Here is a 24,035-nt window from a genome sequence, read left to right on the forward strand (position 1 = left end):
CCTCATCTGGGACTCTCCTCAGCTCTTTCTGGGACAGTGGCGCGGCTGCCCCTCTGTTGGTCTTCCTTGGTCTCTTGTGTTCTGGGGGCCTCTGGATGTCTGGAGTTTTGATCTCCTCCACACCTGCTTCATGCCCTGGAGGACGGGGCTGTGGCCCCCCCACACCCTCTAGCAGATCATTACATGAAGGAACCTTTTAAAAAAACAAGCGCGTCCATGCTCACAGGTGTACACACGGGTGATCACACCCACAAACTACACCCTTTTTGGCTCCTACCTCAAACCACACTGTGTTCTGTTGATCTTATGTGCTGCACAATAATGTTTAATATTTAGTATTTACTGTCATATTCCCATATATCATTGTGATGTTGTTTATTCTGTTGCTCTTGTTCTCTTCTGCTTGTTTTCTTTTTTCTTTCTCAACAGGTGATCCAGGTGATTGATATATGCATTTTTTATTTCTTTTTTTTTTTCTGCTCATTCTGTTGGTTTTTGTCTTTTGCCCTTCTCCCCCGTCCCTCTTCTCAGCTGTTTCTCTTTCCCTCTTTCTTTCTCCCCTTCTTTCCTCCAGTCAAGTCTGTCCCGTATTCAGCAAATGAAAATAAAATAAACAATAAAAGGTGAATCAAATGGACCATTACGGCAAGGCTGGGATGGTCAATTTGGTAAAGTAAATCCGTTGGGCATCTTTCTTTGCCTTTAGACAATAATTCTGATGGCAAAAGAGCCAAAAGGGACAGGCCAAAAAAACAACAACATAAGGACGGAACAGGCAGACGAGACACAAAGACATAACAGGGACACACAAAGGTGAGGGAGACTTAAACCCAGAGGACACAACAAACACACGCTGAAGACACGATGCTACAAACATAGTGGGGAGACACAGACATGAGAGTAACCTAAATAGATAAAACTAAACAGGGAAACAGAGAACACAACCATAGAACTAACTGAAGGTTTAAGTCTCTACTATACAAACCAGAACATAATACAAACGGGCATAAAACTCAAAATACCGGCCCGTGACAAAAACGAGCTTTCTTCATTTCTTTCATTTGTAACTGATGGTGAGTAGTATTTCTAGTACATTAAAGCACATCCACAGTGTTTCGTACGTCTCTTTATTTTTTTTATTCTAATTTGAATTGATATTACAGCACTAGTGTTTGTTTTTTTTTTTAAAAACAAACGATGGAAAACATGAGATGAAACGCAAATTCACATTTGAAGTGTGTATCTGGATTAACTTTTTTATTGCTGTATAATAATCGACACGACGTTTGCAAATGGTGGTAGATTTTCCCTTTCTGGGTCCTTGTCCATTAGGTTCCTCTTGTGTCTCCATCCTCTGTGTCCCTCTTTGTGTGATCGTTTTTATACGTTTGTGAGTTTGTGTGTGCGTGTGTGATTGTTGTTGTTTGCTTGACAAAGGCAAAGTGTGCTTTGCAATATTACACACAGTAAACCAGCCCAGAGTTCAAAGTTCAAAGTTTGTATTTCTTCATAAAAGTTCAAAATAAAATATTTACTACACATTTCAGCCGGTGTCAGTCTCTGTTTCACTCTCTAACTGTGGCTTAAGTACATAAAACATTCAAGAATCTGATAGATTAATAATATCAGACAGAATGTGTTCCCAGCACTCGATATCTACCATTTGTGGTCTACTTCTCCTAGTTTTACATATCAACTGACATTATTGTCTACATCACCAGCACTATAGAAGTGAGTGGGCTATTATACCATAGTGCATGTTAAGGTAAATACTGCACAAAAAGTAAGTAGCATCTTGTATCAGATGATTAGGGTAAGCAGTAATGTGTATGTGAGCCTAAAGAAAAGGAATTTAAATACACCAGTACCAGCTTCAGATCATATTGTATATTATATGTTTCTACTTCTTTTAATATGTCATCTGTCATGTTTATATGCAGTGACAATTGTACATGTGGAGTTGTGCTCATATTTGGTTTTTACATTCAGTGTATCATTTGTAAAATGTTGATATATTTTTCTTTTATTATTGTCTTGTTTGTTTGCACGTGCTTGTAAATACAGCAAATATTTACAACCTTTGTTTTTTGAAGAATGTTTATGTTTGTGGCGATGAAGCTATCTGGCAACATGAACCTCATCTTCATGCCCATCATGTGGCTATGGTACAGGATTTAGGTTTAATGTGATGCATATGCAGGTTACAGCCAGGGAATGGCAGTAAGCTGTGGAGTGATTTGGCATGTTCGAGTACTGTTACTCTAAATTCTCTCACATATAACATGATAAAGCCCTCTTACCCAATGTCATGGAGTTTCACAGGTACACAGAGTCAACACTAAGTCACATCAAAGAAGCCAATGATGGTGAAATGGGAAGTTGATGGTGTCATTATACATATCCAGGAATATGTGGCTGAGGATAGTTGTCATGAAAGGTGTAGGAACATACCCCACTACCAACTCAGTGTCAAAAGAGTTATGTTGGGAAAAAAGAGTGTTCAGATTTGCAGCTCCTTCCTCTTGAAATCAGCTGAAATCAACAAAAACTGAATGAGCTGATCTCACTTAATAGACTTAAGGAGATTTTCAACTTGAATGACTTGGATGCAGCTATTTCAGCCTGCAAATGTTTGACCTGAATATTATTATGTTTTTTTCTGTCATTAGACACTTTTCATCACTTTTCATCATGTTCAAGTTTTCCTTCTTTATAGATTCTGAAGTTTTGGTCGTTTTAGTTTCTAATTTTTATGGCCTGTATTTAATGTACTTAATGTATGTATTTGTTTGTTTGTGTATATGTTACCAGTTTATGCAGCTTTATTGATTGTTTTGCTTGAGGTTTTTTAATCTGATGAGTTTTAATTTCCATAGTAAAATAAAATAAATAGGTGCATTAAAAAAACAAAACAAAAAAAACTTTCAAGCTGAGACGCAGACGCTTCCTGTAAGGTGGAATAAAGATGAAGTGAGATGGCTCACACAGTAAACTTTATTATCCAGCTGCTGTGGATTAACACATCAGCAGAATTTATTTGTTAATTATATTCATAGAGAGAATTAATTGGCTGAGATTTTTGGAAAGTTGTTATTATATCTCTACCAAATGTCTTTATAGGGTTCATATAACACCACATGGGCTTGTCCAGGAGCTGAACCCGGGAGCTTGCACACCCAATCATTACCCAGACCAACAAGCCACAGAAACAATGCAGTTTTAGCAATGTTGAATGTTGGAGCAAATACATGAAACACGACAGAAGAATGTATGAAAGAATATCTTGAAAGCCGATGCTAGCTAAATGTCCTGCAGCTGTGTGTGAGGCATTCAAGGAACTTATGTGGCGAGAAAACTGTCTCAAAAGAGTGACAAATGCCTACAGTATGATAAACACACAAAAACAACTGACCACACAAACTTTCTGATCAGAAGGAGGCTTGTGAAAAATCTCAAGCTACAAGTTGAAGGAGCCATTTCAGTCGTTCAAGATAAAATGCCACATTTGTTAATTACAGAGTTCAGGACTGTTACATGTTACATTGTTACAAATAATTGGAGCCATAAATAAAAGACTAAAGAGACAAATGGGAATGTGGTTGCAATCCAAAGTCAGAGTAAGATTTTTTTCATTTTCGCAGTCTTTTATTTACAGTCTGTTTCTTCTGGTGGTAAACCTGTTTCACATGTTTGGACCACATTTTAGGCCTACATAGCTGCTGGTTGCAGCTATGTATGTTGTTTGCAGCAATGCTGCGAAGAACATCTTAAAAATACTAAATTCTTCATTGATTTGAGCTGTGGGGTTTGCTACACGTGGCAGAAAATTAAAGAGTAAACAGTGAAAGCCACAAACCCAAGTCACGAGATCCTTGAATTCCATTTTTAATCTGAACAGAAACTTCCAAGGGTCTGTGGACAATGGATGACCATCCAGTCCAGCAGGTGGTGATAATTCAATTCAATTCAATTCAATTCAATTTTATTTATATAGCGCCAAATCACAACAAAAGTCGCCTCAAGGCGCTTCATAGATACAGAGAAAAACCCAACAATCATATGACCCCCTATGAGCAAGCACTTTGGCGACAGTGGGAAGGAAAAACTCCCTTTTAACAGGAAGAAACCTCCGGCAGAACCAGGCTCAGGGAGGGGCGGCCATCTGCTGCGACCGGTTGGGGTGAGAGAAGGAAGACAGGATAAAGACATGCTGTGGAAGAGAGACAGAGGTTAATAACAGATATGATTCAATGCAGAGAGGTCTATTAATACATAGTGAGTGAGAAAGGTGACTGGAAAGGAAAAACTCAATGCATCATGGGAATCCCCCGGCAGCCTACATCTATTGCAGCATAACAAAGGGAGGATTCAGGGTCACCTGGTCCAGCCCTAACTATATGCTTTAGAAAAAAGGAAAGTTTTAAGCCTAATCTTAAAAGTAGAGATAGTGTCTGTCTCCCGAATCCAAACTGGAAGCTGGTTCCACAGAAGAGGGGCCTGAAAACTGAAGGCTCTCCCTCCCATTCTACTTTTAAATACTCTAGGAACAACAAGTAGGCCTGCAGAGCGAGAGCGGAGCGCTCTAATAGGGTGATATGGTACTACAAGGTCATTAAGATAAGATGGGGCCTGATTATTTAAGACCTTGTATGTGAGGAGCAGGATTTTGAATTCAATTCTGGATTTAACAGGAAGCCAATGAAGGGAAGCCAAAACAGGAGAAATATGCTCTCTCTTTCTAGTCCCTGTCAGGACTCTTGCTGCAGCATTTTGGATTAGCTGAAGGCTTTTCAGTGAGTTTTTTGGACATCCTGATAATAATGAATTACAGTAGTCCAGCCTGGAAGTAATAAATGCATGAACTAGTTTTTCAGCGTCACTCTGAGACAGGATATTTCTAATTTTAGAGATGTTGCGCAAATGGAAGAAAGCAGTCTTACATATTTGTTTAATATGTGCGTTGAAGGACATGTCCTGGTCAAAAATGACTCCAAGGTTCCTCACCGCGTTACTGGAGGCCAAGGTAATGCCATCCAGAGTAAGAATCTGATTAGATATCATATTTCTAAGATTTTCAGGGCCGAGTACAATAACCTCAGTTTTATCTGAATTAAGAAGCAGAAAGTTAGCGGCCATCCAGGTCTTTATGTCTTTAAGACATTCCTGCAGTTTATAATGTACCTTAAAGCGCTGACCGCCAAAAAGAAGAAGAAGACGACGAACACGACAACGACGAAGAAGAAGCCACAGAGTTCCCGTTTCATTGCTGTTTGTTTCTCAGTTTTTCCCTCTCCCATCTAAAAGTAAGTGCCAAGGTAAGTTTGATCTGAGTTCAGTCAGTCTTGAGCTTTATGAAGTTTTCTGAATGAAGTTTTCTGCTCCTCTCTGTGAGAGCGGGCGGGAGAAGACCGTTAAAGGCGAGGCTCTAGAGTGTAGCTAAACAGCTGGGTATGTGTATAAGTGTGCAAAACAATAGATTAGAAGTGAGCCACGAGTATAGTATGGTCACGTTTTGTGAATTGTTTTTGTCACTACTGATCACGCGCTCAACACACACTCTACACGTGCTTGCATCGCACACGCGCACTCTCAAGTATCAGTATTGTACAATTCAGCTGGACTGGCCATCGGACATACCGAGCATTTCTTTGTTTATCGCCCACTTTGCCCCAGAAAGAGGAAAACAGCGTATGTTGGCGGAAAAGTGCTATAATGAAATCCATTTATTTATATTAAAACACAGCTGCCTTAATCTTATTGGCGCAAAGTTGTGTCTGCCCACTGGGCACAGGGTTCGCTGGAAAAGCTTCAAAAGGGACCTTGAAAGTGCTTAGAAAGTGCTTGAATTTGACCCTGAAAAAGGCGTACGAACCCTGTGGGCATTTGATTCTAATAACAGGCCTCAGTCTCTCCTGGTACTGCTGTGCCATACTGCTAAATTTGGTATTGGTGCTTAAACCTTTTGTGTTTGTTTCAAACAAGTTGCCCTCTTGGGGAAGCTAAAGTTTGTTCTTTGTGCTGTCAGATGACCATATGAGACACTTTGACTCTTCAGTGCAGTGTGGAGCCTAACAAAGATCTGTTTTGTGTCCCAGCTGATCAGCAGGAGGAGAAGAGTCTGACGGAGCAGCAGAGGAACATTTTCAGCCATCTGGACTCAGCTGAGTCACTACAGAGGAAACAATGAGCTCAACACAGAAGGTGACAGATACTAGTGATAACTAAAACTCCATTAAAAGCTGAAGTACTGATATATATTTTACGCAAAACTTATTGATCCTTGTGCTATATTAATGTAATGTAATGTTTTAATAATGTAATAATACAATGCCTACATTGTAGAGGGTGACATTGCCTCTAAACAGGAACATGAGCAGGGAAGAGGTTAAAGTGGGATTGAGCAGGTGGGAACCCTAAAATCAGCTGTAGTGGCTCAGCGTGGGGAAAAGAATCACAGCTCACAATAATTTCTGTTGAGAGCTCCAGTAGATTTTCTTAAAGTACAGGCTGTGATCAGCTGACCTGCTGCTCTCTGTGGATGTACACAACTGAATTCAACCAGATGTCAGCAGATGTTTCATGAGCTGTCCTGGCTGATTTCCATCCTCTACACTGACAGTACACTGTCTTTATATTAGACACTATACTGTTGGTATGAAGGTGGAACTCAGTGAATGAATGTCAGCATCATGAGCTTCAGTTTAAATGAATCTCTGCTACACTTGATGTAATCTAACTGTGACATGAGCACCACAGTCACTGTGCACCAGTCACACACTGTTCTTTACTTTAAATCCATCACAGTTCAGCAAACGAACCTGTTTATCCTGCACTAACCTGCAGAGGATCTTCATGCAGTCTTTAAATAACACAGTTAGTCTGCCTCAGATTGTTTTGCAACAAGTTTTACAACCTGAAAAAACAATGTCACATGTACAGACATGTATATTAATCAAATCCCACTGAGCAGTCCTTACCTTTAAACCTAACCCCCCTCTTCCTCTCCTGTCCTGTGTGTCGACCTTGTTCTCATTCGACAGCGTAACATACCGACGATTTGTCACATCCCGAGGCGTTCCTCAGGCACGCAAAAGTTAACCTTCTGTATTCCTATGATATGCACCGGGTTGTGGATGGAAAGCAATAGATTGGCGCTGCCGGCAGTAATACACGTTCCAGCTGTGTATTCCAGCTATGACCATAACCTGATCCCTAACACAAGCACCACCTTAATCATGTTAGATAGTGTTTTCCAAAACGATTACAGTAAACGTACATGTGTAGATTCATTCCAAACGGTATAGGGATGTGTTGGGTGGCGGAAAGCGTAACATACTGAAGATTTGTCATCTAGCACAAGCATCAACAACCTTTAAAACCCAAAGAGCCATTTGGACCCAGTTTCTAAGGAAAAGGAAACACTGGGAGCCGTAAATACTTGTAAACATCTAAAAATAATTAAAAAAAAAAAAATATATATATATATTAGGGGTGCAACGATATTCGTATCGATATTGAACCGTTCGATACAGTGCTTTCGGTTCGGTACACATATGTATCGAACAATACAAAATTTGTAATTTATTTTATCAACTTTCCTTCTGACGATGCTGTCTGTGTTGAGCGCTCAGTGAATCTGCGTTCGACTACTCCGCCTAGGCTGCACTGTCGAGCGCAGATCCACTGAGCGCTCAACACAGACAGCATCGTCAGAAGGAAGAGCGCAGGGCAAGCTAGCGAGACAGAAGTTAAGCTCTCCTTGCAACATGGACCTCCCCCACTCTCATTCAGATCTGGCGTTTGGAATTATTTTGGTTTTCATGTGACGTATGACCCTGAAGGTAAGCGAGTCATGGACTAAAGTAAAACAGTATGTTGGATGTGCCATGCAATGCTCAATTACATGGGTGGGAACTAGTGTGTTAGCGCAGTTAGCTCGTTAACGTGTTGGCCGTCTAGCCCCATGCACGGGGCGATCGGCGGTAGCTCGTTAACGGAGATTTGCCGTGTTGTGGCGTTAAGGTCATTTCAACGAGATTAACCTGAAAGCACTAGTGGGAACACAACGAATATGACTGCACATTTACGCCGACATCATCCTAGTGCAAAGACCAAAACAACAAGCATGCTACTAACTTTAGCCGAGTCATTTAGACAGCTGTTAGCACATGATTCTCCTTATGCTGCTGAGAATATAGCCCAGAAGAAGCGGTTAGTATAGCTTTTATTTTGGAAAGAGCCATTTCTCTGTAATAAACTCTCTTTTCCAAAGATGAGTGATTCCTCAATCAGATACAGGGCTCGCAATATCGCTAGCCCGACGTCCCGGAGCTAGCGATTTTTTTCAGTCGGGCTACCAAAATCTATCTCTTCCCTGCCCGTCGGGCTATTGTAGGAAGGAAAAATATATGTCAATGCTTTTGCATTCTTTCAGAAATGTAGCTGGGTAATTATGTCATTGGCATCGGTGAGCCACTGTCAATATGTGACATATTGAAATCGCGTTTGAATTTGCGCTCGTTTTTTTGCTTTCACTTTGCAATCGCGCGAACTGTGTATAGAGAGCGACAGCACTGATCTGTGAGTGATGATAATTTGTGCACCAATTCCTCTGACATCGTCTTATTAATCGTTAGCTTACTACGCAAACATGACAAGTGAAATCTCCCGCAGCAAGCTTAAACATGTGAGAGGTTGATCGCGCAGAGAATCGCTGAGCTTATGTGAGTGCGTGTGTAAAAGCAGCAGGATATATATTTTAGTTCTGCTGAGCCAAATAAGACAGGTCAGGGTGAAGAACTGACAGCCAAAGAAAAGCTTACCACAAAACGGAAAAGTTATGACAAATCAGACTATAAGGCAAACAGAAAGTGCAGCTTTATGGTTTCATGGACAAAAGAATTTCTGTGGCTGCAATATGACAAGCTAAATAACCAGGGCTGCACATAAGTGGTCCGCAGGTGCGCATTCGCTGTCAAAATAAAAAACGCGCACAAGGGTTAGGGTTAAATTTAAAAACTGTACTTTTGAGTTAAAATATATATTTATAATTTTAATAAATGACAAATTAAAAAGGCATGAACATTTTTTTTGTATCGAAAAAATATCGAACCGTGACACCAAAGTATCGAACCGAACCGTGAATTTTGTGTATCGTTGCACCCCTTATATATACTGACCAACCTGTGCACTGCCTGGATTGATTACAAGAAGGCCTATGACTCAATGCCCCACAGCTGGATACTGGAATGCCTAGAATTGTACAAGATCAATGGGACCCTAAGAGCCTTCATCAGGAACTCAATGGGGATGTGGCGTACAACACTAGAGGCCAACTCCAAGCCCATAGCACAAGTCACCATCAAGTGCGGGATCTACCAAGGAGATGCTCTGTCCCCACTGCTGTTCTGCATAGGCCTGAACCCCCTCAGTGAGATCATTAACAAGACTGGCTACGGATACCGACTACGGAACGGAGCGGTTGTCAGCCACCTCCTGTACATGGATGACATCAAGCTGTATGCCAAGAGTGAACGAGACATCGATTCACTGATCCACACTACCAGGCTATACAGCAATTACATTGGAATGTCGTTCGGACTGGAGAAGTGTAGTCGGATGGTAACAAAGAGAGGGAAGGTAGTCAGAACTGAGGGGATTGAACTACCAGAAGGCAACATTGCAGACATAGAGGACAGTTACAAGTACCTGGGGATCCCACAGGCGAATGGGAACCATGAAGAGGCCGCTAGAAAAGCTGCAACCACCAAGTACCTGCAGAGGGTCAGGCAAGTCCTGAGGAGTCAGCTGAATGGTAAGAACAAGATCTGGGCCATCAACACGTACGCCCTGCCCGTGATCAGGTACCCTGCTGGGGTAATAGGCTGGCCAAAGGAGGAGATAGAAGCCACTGACATCAAGACAAGAAAGCTCCTTACCATGCATGGAGGGTTTCACCCCAAGTCCAGCACCCTGAGGCTGTACGCTAAGCGGAAGGAAGGGGGCCGGGGACTGGTGAGTGTCAGCACCACAGTCCAGGATGAGACAAGGAACATCCAAGAATACATTAGGAAGATGGCCCCAACTGACCGAGTGCTCAGTGAATACCTCAGGCAGCAGAAACCCAAGAAAGAGGAGGGAGACGAGGAACCATCATGGAAGGACAGGCCCCTGCACGGTATATACCACCGGCAGATAGAGGAGGTGGCTGATATCCAGAAATCCTACCAGTGGCTGGACAAAGCTGGACTGAAAGACAGCACAGAGGCACTAATCATGGCAGCACAAGAACAAGCTCTGAGCACAAGATCCATAGAGGCTGGGGTCTATCACACCAGGCAAGACCCCAGGTGCGGGCTGTGTAAAGATGCCCCAGAGACAATCCAGCACATAACAGCAGGGTGCAAGATGCTAGCAGGCAAGGCATACATGGAACGCCATAACCAAGTGACCGGCATAGTGTACAGGAACATCTGTGCCGAGTATAACCTGGAAGTCCCGAGGTCAAAATGGGAGATGCCCCCAAGGGTGGTGGAGAATGACCGAGCTAAGATCCTGTGGGACTTCCAGATACAGACGGACAAAATGGTGGTGGCTAACCAACCGGACATAGTGGTGGTAGACAAACAGAAGAAGACGGCCGTAGTGATCGATGTAGCGGTTCCGAATGACAGCAATATCAGGAAGAAGGAACACGAGAAGCTGGAGAAATACCAAGGGCTCAGAGAAGAGCTCGAGAGGATGTGGAGGGTGAAGGTAACGGTGGTCCCCGTGGTAATCGGAGCACTAGGTGCGGTGACTCCCAAGCTAGGCGAGTGGCTCCAGCAGATCCCGGGAACAACATCGGAAATCTCTGTCCAGAAGAGCGCAGTCCTGGGAACAGCTAAGATACTGCGCAGGACCCTCAAGCTCCCAGGCCTCTGGTAGAGGACCCGAGCTTGAAGGATAAACCGCCCGCAGGGGCATGCTGGGTGTTTTCATTTCTTTCTTTTTTTTTTTTAAATGTATGTGTGTATATATATGTGTATATGTAAAAATCAGGGAACAACAATAGGAAATATAAAAAAGTATAGACCTGGTAAATATTTATATATGTATACATTTTTATATATCTGTGTACAATCAGGAGGGATGGGCATGATTTTAGTGTTTTTAAAAAGTCATGAATTATTTTTAACAGCAGGTTGGATGTAATGTGTTAGAACTACCAGCAGGTGGGGATAAGAGACCTTTAAGGTGTTTGGTGCCACACTCCACCTTCAGGTTTAAAACTAGTGTTAATGGAGGGAGTTTGAAGGTTGAGTTTGTTCCACGACTGCATTTCACTCACTGCCTCTGTTTGTATCTCTGTCACTGCAGGACCAACATGGAGCGAGAAGTCAGCGCTCTCAGGAGGCCGACAAACCTCACAGAAGAAAGGGAGAGAAAACATACACCTCTGACGAGTGTGGGAAGGATTTTACTTTGAAGGCTAATCTAAAACAGCATCAGGTCATCCACACTGGAGAGAGACCGTTCAGCTGTGACTTGTGTGGAAAGTCTTTTTCCACGAAGGGTCACCTAAAACAACACCATCTCATCCACAGTGGAGTTAAAGCGTACAGCTGTGATCAGTGTGGCAGAGATTTTACTCGCAGTAGCCACTTACAGAGTCATCTAGTTACCCACTCTGGAATTAAGGCGTACAGCTGTGATCAGTGTGGCAGAGCTTTTACTCACAGTAGCAGCTTACAGAGGCATCTAGTTACCCACTCTGGAATTAAGGCATACAGCTGTGACATCTGTGGCCAAACTTTCAGCCGGATAGATAGCCGAAATATACATCTACGCATTCACACCAGACATGATGTGTACTGCTGTGAACAGTGTGGCAAAGAGTTTGCTACAGACACACAGTTAAAACAACACATGTTTACCCACACTGAGGAGAGACCTTATAAATGTGACCTGTGTGAGAAGACTTTTAAAGCTCCACGTAACCTGAGAGAACACCAACAGATCCACACCAGAAAGAGACTCTACAAGTGCAGTTACTGTGAGGTATGTATTTATATTGTTATCTTGTCATTTTAGCCTGACTGTTTGGAACAACTCTGCTCATTAAACTGTGTTAGCATGTTAGCAATTCTACTGCATGGAAAAGCAGCTCTGAGTGATTATTCAGATTTTCATGTCAGTTATGATTTTAGTATTACTGTAGTATTATGGTGGTAGTATTGTAGTTATTGCAGCCCAGTAAACTGAGTGTGTTAACTGAAACAGTCAAATGTAATTGGACGTCTGCAGAGATGCTCTTTATTTCAGGCGACGTTCAGGATAAAAATGTTGAAGGACTGACTTACACTGTCTTTGTGTCTTTGTTTAGAAGCAGAGCGACACAGATGGATCCAGTTCTCAACCCTGTCATCACTGTGGTGGTGGGAAAGACTTTCGTTGTGACCTCTGCGGAAAAACATTCAGTTGGCAAGTTGCCCTAAAAAGACATCAACGTAGACACACTGGAGACAAACTGAAATACTGCAAAGAATGTGGGAGAAGCTTCACCACATCAGGTGACTTAAAACGACATGAACTGATTCACAGTGGGGTTAAAAAGCACCTCTGTGATCAGTGTGGGTCATCCTTCACCACTGCATGTAAGCTTAAAACACACAAACGAGTCCACACAGGAGAGAAACTATACAAGTGCAGACACTGTGACAAAAGCTTCTTACAATCAGGTCATTGTAACGAGCATGAACGTACACACATGGAAGGAAACTACAGCTGTGACCAGTGTGACAAGAGCTTCAGGAATCTCAGTTCATACTCCGAACACAAACGATCCCACGTTACTAATAAACTGTTTCACTGTTACCAATGTGCCCAAACATTCACCTCATTGTCTGCTCTGTGCAAACATCAGCGTGATCACTCAGGGGTGAAATCACTCCCATCACTGGATCACAGTGAATCTGAAGAGACAGAAAGATCCTCTGGTTTCAGTGTCAGACTCAAAAAGCTTGAGATCAGGCTCCACAGAGTTCAGATAGAATCTCCTGTAAAAATCTGATGAGGCAGCTGTGAATCAAACTCTTCCCCTAGTTCCATTTTAAGCTTTCAAAACTGTCCTACTGTAGTGTTCATGTCGAGTGGTTAGCTTTCTTTTCATCAGTTCGTTGAAAACTCTGTTTCCTATTATAAAGTATTTGTTTTAATGTATTTTGATACACAAATGTCTTCTTGTTCGGGTTCTTTATGTTATTGAATCTTGGAAATGTTAAATAAAAAATTCAAATGTTAAATAAAGAAAGATTTTAATGATAAAGACTTGAGCCATGATGTCATTTCCTGTATTTCAGAGTAAAAACTGAAGTGACAAATGGAAACATGTTTACAGTCACAGTTAGATGAACTGTTTTCAGTGTGTTACAAAATTAATATATTATTAGTGCTTATTTAGTGAATATTGTTACTTGTTTAAACAGGTACATGGAGTTGTTTGCAGTGAAAGTTATTTTTAAACACAGTCAATATTCCTTCTCCTCTACCTGATATCCTTGGAGCATTACGAAATGAGCCGTCAGAGGGTAACAGTCCAGAAATAATGCTAGACTCACCAACTCTCATCTGTGTCTCAGTCACAAAAAGGAGATCCAATCCATTGGAGGAAAAATAATTTATAATGAAGCTTTATTTGCTAAGGACCACGCATTTGTTAGAGCCATCTTCATTGGAGCTGGAGCCTGGGTAGAAGTTGTCGGTGAAGCCCAAGTTAATGGGACCAAATACAAAAAGTTTATTCCATGACTCCCACAATGCAAAAAACAGTGGTGAGCAGGGTTATGGACACCTAAGCCTACAACAGTAACCAGACAGGAGATAACAGGATCCAGGAGACGTCTTGGGATGTGGCGGAAAGGACCATAACCAGCTGGAGCGGCCGCTGAAGAAAAGAGAAGTCAAGCTTTAAACTTCACCAGCCGACCGGCACGTTTACCCCGGTGTCTGTGGCGGTGTGTCGGAGCAGGTGGTGGCACTTTATGTAGCAAGTAATCAGGAACACCAGCCAGGAGCAGAGGATACCCTGTTTGTTTCTTCTGATTAGAGCTCTGAAAGCTGATGGCAAAAAACTGAAGATCTAAAGGTTTTTGGTGTTCCCCAGTTTTGAGTTGATTTCAGTGACAAGAAACATCAGAAACAGAACAAGCAGTAAGAAAATTGACAGAGGTAAACAGCAAGCACACACACTGGAGCCATTTTACCCTTTAGTTTAATTATGTAAATTACAATTATGTAATCTGATCATTTACAAACTGAAATAATCTCAACATAAGCTGACGGAAGAAGAAGAAATTGAGGAAGAAATTCAGGCCGTGTACTGAAAATGTATTTTTTCTTGTTATCTTAAGACATTTGGTGTGACGACTTCTACAACTCAGTTTTTGGTTTTGCTGAAGTAAAGTTTACACTCTGAGGAGTCACAGTGTTGATATTGGACACAAAGAGAAAAGTTCCTGTAATGTAAAAGTTAAAAGTAGAATTTTAAAATGGAACCTAAATCTGATTAGTAGCCAGTGCACCGACTTTAAAACGGGTCATATGAGCTCCCTTGTTCGAGTGGGTCAGTAGCCTCGCTGTTAGTTTTGAACAACCTGTAGACGAGCTAGCCCTTTCTTGTTTAGACAAGTAAACAGGCTGTTACAGTAGTCAAGTCTTGTAGAGACAAAAGCATGTATTATCATCTCGAGTTCACTTGTTGACACGATGGATCTAAGTTTAGAAATGTTCCTCAAGTGAAAAAAGCAGGTTCTTACTATCTGATTTAAATGTGCCTCCAAAGAAAAAGCTTCATCGAAAATAACACCCAGGTTTCTAAGGTTATGTTTCTGTGAGGAACCTAATTCACCCAGTCGCCGTTTAATATCAGGCACTGTCTGGTGCAATAATCAAAGTTTCTGCCGGGTTTATTTGTAAGCAATTATTGTTCAACCATTGTTTAATGTTGGTTAAACAGTCAATCAGATTGGAGAGCTTATGAGCTTCAGCAGGCTTAAAAGAATAATATAGCTGAATATTGTCAGCAAAAAGATGATAAGATACTTCAGGAAACTGCTGTATTATCTGGCTTAAAGGAAAATTGTATATTAAAAACAGAATAGGTCCCAGTACAGAGCCCTGAGAAACTCCACACAACAACTCTATAGATTCCGACGTGATCTGGTTTGCAGACACACTAAAACTCCTTTCAGATATATCAAAAGAAAACCAGTGTAGAACAGAGCAGACATCCCAACCAGGTCTCTGTCTGTTTATCAGGATGGTATGGTTGACTGTATCAAAGGCTGAGGTAAGGTCTAGAAAGACTAGGACTGTGTATTCTCCGGAGTTTGCTGACATCATAATATCATTAGTAACTTTCAGTAGTGCTGTCTCAGTGGAATGCAATTTATGGCACCCACATTGAAAACGGTCATTGAAGTTATATTTCTCCAAGTATGCTGTGAGGTGGACAGCTACTCAAGGAGTTTTGACATGAATGGGAGTTTGGAGATTGAATTTTAAAGTAGTGTTGGATCCAGGTTGGGTTTTTTGAGCCTTGGTTCCACAATGGCATGTTTAAAAAAGCTGGGGAACACCCCAGTCTGAAGAGAAACAGTAAAAAGGTTCCCAACCCAAGGATCAATGGTGTCAAAAGCATTGATGAAGAGCTTAGTGGGGACAATGTCTTAGGGGCTTGTAGGTGGCTTCATTTTGTCCACCAGGGCTGCTATCTCAATATATATTTTGCAGTTGTAAAAGTTGACCAGGAGTACAAAGGGAGTGCCTGACTCGGAGAACAAGAAAGCTTTGGGGAGATTTCAGCATTGATTTCTTTAATCTTGTCAACAAAAAATCGGATGAGTTTACTACTATCTACTTTAGAGTGTACATCTATGGAGGAGATCAAATACTTATTTTCCACCCTGATTTACGAATAAGTTCTTTACAAATCCTACCATGTGGATTCATGGATTTTTTTTTCACATTCTGTCTCTCACAGTTGAAGTGTACCTCTGGTGCAAATTACTGACCTCTGTCATCATTTTAAGTGGGGGAACTTGCACAATCGGTGGCTGACTAAATACTTTTTTGCCCCACTGTAGCTAAAGGATCCTGTCTGTCCCGCAATATACGCTGAATTCTGAAAACTCTCCTTATCAATCTTGCACCTTCCGCAATGGGTGGCTCCCGTACAAACTAGAGATGGACCGATCCGATATTACGTATCGGTATCGGTCCGATACTGACCTAAATTACTGGATCGGATATCGGAGAAAAATAAAAAATGTAATCCGATCCATTAAATATCACGAAAGCACCTCACAAAACTTGCAACACGCCGTAACTCACCTCAGAACGTATGCATCACGTGATAGAGCAGCTGTGGCATGCCGGACCTGTCGGTGGTCTGGATAGCATTTGGAGCTTCGCTAGCAACCCGGCATTTCATCTCCGACAAAGTTATCCCCGAGAGAAGTAAAGCAAGTGTGTAAGTCCATCTCTGAATGTTTGTAAAGCATTCCTGCGTTAAGCTTAACAAGCGATATATGGAGCGACTGCCTCTCCTGCTGCTACTTCAATCATGAAACTGCTTAACGATCAGCTGATCGGCTTTTCTGTCGTGAGTCCGTGTCTCTAGTTTGCTTTTGGCCCACTTTGCACCAGAAAGAGGAAACCAGCGGCTGAACAACAGCAGAACGTTTAAGCTTGATAAGCTGTTGTTAGAATTTATTTAATATTACTTTCTACTCGAGGATCTTTTTCTACGTAGCTGACGGCTGGTAACTGTGCAGGGGCGGATCTAGCAAAGTTTAGCCAGGGGGGCCAATAGGGCATTAACAGGGAAAAGGGGGCACAAAGACATACTTTTCTTTCTTATTCTCATTTAAAATGTCTAGCTTTTAATAAATAATTATCTGACACCCAAAGTTTTAATTTGATGTAAAATGAATAGAAGTCAATTACTGTATATAGTAACTATTAAGTCTAATATATATACCCTAGTAAGCTATAGTACTTTTTCCTTTGGGAAGGTACCATCTGTGCAGTCTGCAATTTTGTTGAAGAAAGATGTTGAATCTATTTAATATTTCTTGAAAAATAATTGATTTCTGTGCATTTTTTTTCACACTGCATCAAATTAAGGTTGATTACGTCGATTAAGCATCATGAGGTGGAGCGTGAGGGGTGGTTCCCTATTTTTTATTTATTTATTTTTGTTGTTGCTGGGAGTTGGAACCCTATTAGTTAGGTTGCTTAATATTTATGCTAAGTACTCTTTAAAATACCAGAATAGGGTGGATGGTGTAGGTTTAAGTTTATTAGATTGATCAGTATTGCTGAACTATGAAATATTTTTTTTTGCATACAGGTATAACAGAATAGCTTTAGTGTAGTTGTTGTTTTAAACTTGAGTATGAACTTATACAAAATGCAGCAAGATATTTAAAAAACAGTTTTGTTGATTAAAAAACACTATATCGGATTCATATCGGTATCGGCAGATATCCAAATTTATGATATCGGTATCGGTATCGGACATAAAAAAGTGGTATCGTGCCATCTCTAGTACAAACGGACAGGACATGGCTGCGACAGACTTCCCAAATCCACCTTCGCTTTTATAGCCGTGGTCTCTCATCTTGCTTACATGAAGTAATTTACTATTACTACTCTAAAATATGAATTACATCTGGAATAATCCAATACATGAAATAGAATGATTAATGGTACATTTCCCTTTTTTTAGGAAATGACCTGTATGTATCTGTATGAAATCAATAAAAGAATCAAGTACTGCATTATCTTTAGTTACATTGATAACATTTATTTATGGAAAAACAGTGGTAAAATATCGCTGTTGCTTTCGTATAAATGAAGCGGACATACCTGAGTGGCCGCGATCTAATCCTGTTTACATAAAGTAAGCCTGCTCCCGAGCAGGTTTACGCTTAAGGATCTGTTGCTATGACAGCAAGTCCCGGATGAGCTTCGGAGAACCGAACGATCCAAGATCACGCGAAATCGTCAACAATCAAATCCAGCTAACTTACTTAGCGAGGTACGAAGAACGGACCCCTGACCCTTATGAAGACTGAAAAGACAAACAAAGTAAGTACGAACAAATGACTTAATCTGTAACATAATAAAATGTAAAGAAACATGTAACTGAGTATTTAGCTTAATTTGCAGAATGTTTGATTTGCCGGCAACTAGTGATGGCCAAATGAAGCTTTCTGAAGCACTGAAGCTTGTATTGAAAAACGGTTCATTACTCGAAGCTTTTCAACACAGTCCTCTCTGGTGACATTTGGTGGCCAAAAATATGAAGAGCAGCTTGAATCCACAAAATAAAACCAACTGCTTCATTATGACTGCCCACTCACTCTACAGAGTGGAATTTTGTCTGATATTGGACCACCACTGTGTTGCTTTAAACATGTATTTTTGAGGGTGAAAAAAATGTTGTTTATTTCTTTAATACATAATTTTGACCAGTAAACTTTCCTTGTTTAAGTATGCACCGTGGTTTGGTCTTTCTTTGCTTGTGACTTCTTGATGTTGGTAAATACAATAATTGAAAAGTACCACGCTACATATAATGTACATATAATAATGTACAACACATTATGGAGTATGCTTCTGCTGTGAGGTCCAGCCTCCTTGTACTTATGCAATTAATCGCCGGACAGGCATATTTATAAATAATATTATATTAGGGACATTTTCCTATACATATTTTTGACCTGGGGGTAGAATTGATTGTGAACTGGAAAAGGAAAATGCTTATGAACTTGCAAATTAAAAACATGATTCATTTAAAGTAGCCCTTTTTCATTTTTATTTAAGAAGAGAATTTGTTCTAGTGTGCGATGGCCAAACCTGTTCCTTTTTGTGGAGATAATTTCTCCTGCATTAAGGAAAATCCCTTCACATGGAACAGAGGAGGCTGGAGTGCAGAGAAACTGGTAGAGATGCAGTTTTACAGTCTACCTGGGCCCCACCAACTATCAGCTAAAGAGAATAAATTAATTATATTGCTGCACATTTTGCAGACTAACATTTTAAGATTAATTAAAAAAAAAAAGATATATATTTTTATAACATTAAATGTAAAGAGTCAAATGGAAGTTTTTCTAAAGTTATTTTATTTTTTATTTTTTGTGTGTCCCGTTTGGATCTTTAGCCATCAGAATTGTTGTCTTAAGGCCAAGAAAGATGCCAAGCGGATTTATTTTACCAAGTGGATCATCATGGCCTTGCCATATTGGTCCATTTGATTGACCTTTATTATAATTATGAATTTATTTTATTTTCAGTTGCTACAAACGGGACAGACATGACTGGGGGATAGGACAGGGAGAAAGAATGAAAGAAAGAGAGGGAGAGAAAGAAAACCAAAGGGGAGAAGAGACGGTGAGAAGGGGGGGAAGAAAGAAAAAAAAAACAAACAAAAAAAAACAAAACACCTGGGTCACCTGTATGGAGAAAAAAAACAAGAGAAAGCAAACAACAAAGAGCAACATAGTAAAAAAAAAAAAAAACGGCACCATCACAATAAACTAGCTAGCAGTAGATATCAGTAGATACTAAATAATAAACGATATTGTGCAGCATGCAAGATAGACAGCGCACAATGTGCTTTGAGGCAGCAGCCAAGAAAGCTGTAGTCCACGTCTGTGAATACCCGTGTGTACACCTGTGTGCATACCTGTGTGGATCAGCATGCTTGCATTCCAAAGGTTTCTCCATGTAACGATCTGCTAGGGAGTGTGGGGGGGCCACAGCCCCGTCCTCCAGGGTGTGAAGCAGGTATGGAGGAGATCAAAACTCCAGACATCCAGAGGCCCCCAGAACACAAGAGACCAAGGAAGACCAACAGAGGGGCAGCCGCGCCACTGTCCCAGAAAGAGCTGAGGAGAGTCCCAGATGAGGGCTCACTCAGCAGCCGCGGAGCAGAAGCCAGGGGGAGTTGCAGTGACGCGCCCGTGAGCTCCGCCGGCAGCCAGCTGTGCCTGAGTGACCGAGCCCCAGGCCGAGAGGCCGGGGGCACCCCGCCTCCGAAGGGGCCCAAGCGAGCCCCAGGCTCCAGGCCCCGATAAGCGGCCGCCAAGGAGTGAGCCGGTGTGTACCTGGACGCCCATCCCCGGACACAAAGAACCACCAACGCACCGACACCTGAGGGAGTCTGCCACTGGCAGGGGAAGTGGTGGTGGGGGGAGATAGGCCTCCAAACCTTGGAGGGCCTGAGATGTCCCCAGAGAGGTGGCGTCTGATACCCAACCTGACATATAGACACAGACATACAGGCACACACAGACACAAACATCCATTCCCACCCTCATGCTCTCATATACACTTACTCAACACTCAACCAACGTGGAGACAGACATAAAGAGACGCTGTACACACGATCACACTCCCCAAGCGTACTCTACGAACCGGGTCTAGGTACCCTTGCCCCTGGAGGGGGGAACTGCACCCAGACCCAGGTGGTGTTACCCTTTTCCCCCTGCGGTGGGGAGAGGCAGACCGCCCCGACTCCGCAGCAGCAGGGAGGCCCCACACTCCAGACCGCAGTCGGACGGCCAACTCCTCCTCCTAGCCCTCCCGCTCCAGCAGGCCACAGAGAACGGGGGTGAGAGAAGACTCCAAACCTCCCTCCACCCGCTCATTGTAGTGTTGATGCATGTGTGTTCTAAGGTGCAATTAAAACCCAGGAGGGCATGGAGCTACCTGCCAGAGAGCAGCAGGTAAGCGCATAGTCCCTCCTGCTAGCCCTCAATGTCTACGTGTATTTAACATTGAGAGGTGGGCAACGACGCCAGGGGTGGGGTGTACACCCTGATGTTACTTTGGATTCCGTGTATCGTGCCCACCCCCAAGATCCTATATGTATGTGTAATGAGAGTGTGAGTAATGTGAATGTCTAAGTTGTGGGATAAAATTGAGGCAGAGGCAGCAAGAAGGGGACAGAGGGGGGGGTAGTCTCCTCTGCACCCTGGTGACACACCCCTACTCCAAGGCCCTGCATGTGTGGGTGGTTGTGGTGGAGCGGGAAGGGGGAGGCAGCTGGAGATGGGGAGGGAAGGAAGGGAGGGGCAAGTGACCCCTCCCTGGGGCCAGCTCCCCCGCTGACTCCAGTAGGCACCCCCATACTCCGCGACCCGCCAGGGAAAGGGGGCCCAGGCCCATCCAGACCGGGGCCCAGCGCAGCAGCGCCCCCCGGCCCCACAGAGCTCGGGACAGTCCACCCAACCCCACCACAGAGAAAACTGCACCCACCCCACCATCCACTCATCTTCCAGACTACATGAGACAATAGACACCCAGGCTGAGATCTTCCTCCACCTCTCCTGTATCTCCCCCTCCTGCAGAGAGTTCCTGAAGAGAGGAAAGCTCCTGCAAGGTGTGACAATCTCCCCCACCAGTTGAAGAGCCCCCCAGGTGGCTCGACGCACCGGCGGCACCCTGCGCCAGGGATGGGCCCCCATGCACCCACCCGCCCACAACCCCGGCAACACACAAACCAGGACCCAAGGCCCCGAGGCCCGGCCAGGGCCCCAGCCCAGAGACGGAGCGCCCCCAGAACCTCACGCCCATCCCGGACCCACCCAGGGGCAGACAGGCTACCAGGTCAGTAACCCACGTCCGTCAGCACAGACCCTCCCCTAGCCCCGCTGCACGCAGCCACGAGGAAACAGTCTCTAAAGTTATTTAATGATATTTATATTATGAAAATCAGATTTTTGACATTTTAAGTTTTTCCCGTTTTCAGATAAAATAAACACGCACAAAACAAAAGCAAACAGCCAGAACACAAAGCTGGAAAACCCACCTGATCGACCAAAATCAACTCAAAATACTCCCACACAACAGAACCTCCTCTATTCCTCACTGGCTCCAAATCTCTCAGTAGAAATATCAGTGGTTCGCTATCTGTCACCATCAAAACACTCCACAAATCCCGCAAATGATTCACTTCCTTATAAACCAGGGAATCAGACACCAAAGCGGTTAGGTTCTAAATGAAGCTTCGGACGTCACTGATCACGTGACTCTGGCCAAACGAATCAAGCTTCAACACAGTGCTTCTGAAGCAGTGTGTCGATTTTTGTGACACACGCACCGGAGCGTCAGCTTCAAGCGGGCCATCACTACCGGCAACTGAACGCTTACACACACAAACCTGGGATAGTGTGTGAAGAAATGTTACTTAACAAATAGCAAATCATAGCAAATAAATAGAAACAGTATAATGTGAAAAAAAAAGTAAACACATATGGGACAAATGGAGACCATTGCAACTCATCCACTTTGTCACATAGTAACAGTATAACTGTAACACATTTGCAATTTAGATCCAATATTTATGAGAGAAATAAGTGAATTAAAAATATCAGACCTCATGCCAGATTTAATTGATAGAGATATATGCATGTTATTATATTATGTATCCCAGATAATTGTTTTTCATCTAGCCATGGGACACCCACCCCTTCCTCCCAAGTTAACTGCAGCCAAAGCGAGCTAGTGGAGGTATTTAGACACTCACAACCAGTGGGGTAAAAAGAGCAACCAAGAAACTGGCAGCCTGCACGGCCACCGATGTGCTGGAAGAGCTAGAAGCTCTACCCATGGAGAAACTCTTGGAGAACCTTGCTAGCCTTGTTTTCAGATCCCTTTAAAGTTTATAAAGGGTCTAATCATTTTCATTAAAATGTTTTATTACATAAATGTTACTGTTTTATTTCATTTTGATTTATGCTCCCACTACACTGCACATCTACAAACAACAATGCCATGGACTGTCAGTTGCTTTTACCTGCTGTAAACATGAGTAGGTTTGATCAGAGTTTCAATTATAACAGAAAAGGAAAAAAGAAGACCAACTTCTTCCCAACTGACAAGAAAAATACTCGTCATATTTTCATAATAAAGGATCAGGCTCCCCATTTATGACAGCTTGGACCATTAATGTATGTTACATTGATGCTTGTTTTAGTATGCTACTGTACAGTTATGGTCAACATCTCTATTTAAATATAATTAATATACAAAACACAATGAAAGTTAGACATGAATTATTCATTATTTTTTTACTATTGATAAAATTCATGTATACTAATAAAAGTTATGAGTAACAACATTATTAATAATGATTAATAATAATAATTCTAATGCCAACATGATGACTGTTCATAGCTCCTGCTTTGAAATACTGAACTTTAAAATTGACCTCATGAAAGATCACAATTCACAGTGGCCCACTGTCAGAATAATTCTGAATATAAAATCACTGTGTTAATCTGAAGCTTTGCTGCTGCAAGCCACTGTGGGAAAGCTGTGTTATTATAATGAAAACATCTGTGACACATTCACAGAGGACGAGGTCACAAAGGGACGACACGCAGAGGCTGTATTAAAGTCAAAAATCCAAATCTTTAGTCGTAAACAGGCAGTGGTTACAAACAGGAAGACGAGCAGTCCATTAAACAGTCTACAGGGTCAAACATACAGAGAATTCAAACAGCTATAAAAAAAATGACACTGAAAAACTTGACAAAGTGATGTGTGAGGCACCAAAGGGAAGCAGCAGAGTATATTCAATGAATTATCTTCAAATACAAAAGACAGAAACTCCTAAAGGCAGCATGCAAACTGAGCAGGATACACAAAGGTCAGAGATTACAAAATAAATCAGAAAATGACTTCAAACTTACTGAGAGCAAGGCCTCTGTTACAAATCTGTCTAATAGAAAAACATGCTGTACAGATACAATAAGGTAAGTGTTCATGGTCATTTAAAAACTGGCTCTACCTGAACCACTTAAATATTTTATGAAGTCACTGAGTCGACAATTTCTAAAGTTTGTTTTCTTAATTGCAGTTAGAGTGTGGCTGGTAAGGATGAAAACACATACAGAGCGTAAACTGTCTTTGTTAGTAACAAACGTCAGGAAAGAAAAGACAAAACACACAAACACTCATGATATTCATGAATAATTAGAAAG

The 24,035-nt window shown here is 42.1% G+C and overlaps 2 protein-coding genes across 3 annotated transcripts in view; one reads left to right on the forward strand and one right to left on the reverse strand.

The window, feature by feature from the left end:
- LOC147322323 (uncharacterized) overlaps positions 1 to 24,035 on the reverse strand; it is a 333,216-nt gene that overhangs the window by 299,000 nt on the left and 10,181 nt on the right. The window lies entirely within an intron of this gene.
- LOC147322335 (uncharacterized) lies at positions 5,198 to 23,929 on the forward strand. The gene is made up of 5 exons (XM_086305238.1): positions 5,198 to 5,315; positions 6,096 to 6,201; positions 11,359 to 12,039; positions 12,365 to 12,985; positions 23,912 to 23,929. Exons 2-5 carry the CDS (start codon positions 6,184 to 6,186, stop codon positions 23,927 to 23,929), a joined length of 1,338 nt encoding a protein of 445 aa, XP_086161364.1. The 5' UTR covers positions 5,198 to 5,315; positions 6,096 to 6,183.

This window comes from Aulonocara sp. 'chitande type north' Nkhata Bay, linkage group LG9, assembly GCF_057382095.1.
Source record: "Aulonocara sp. 'chitande type north' Nkhata Bay isolate Kocher_YH1m ecotype deep benthic linkage group LG9, A_spYH_male_GT1.1, whole genome shotgun sequence".
Lineage (NCBI taxonomy): Eukaryota > Metazoa > Chordata > Actinopteri > Cichliformes > Cichlidae > Aulonocara > Aulonocara sp. 'chitande type north' Nkhata Bay.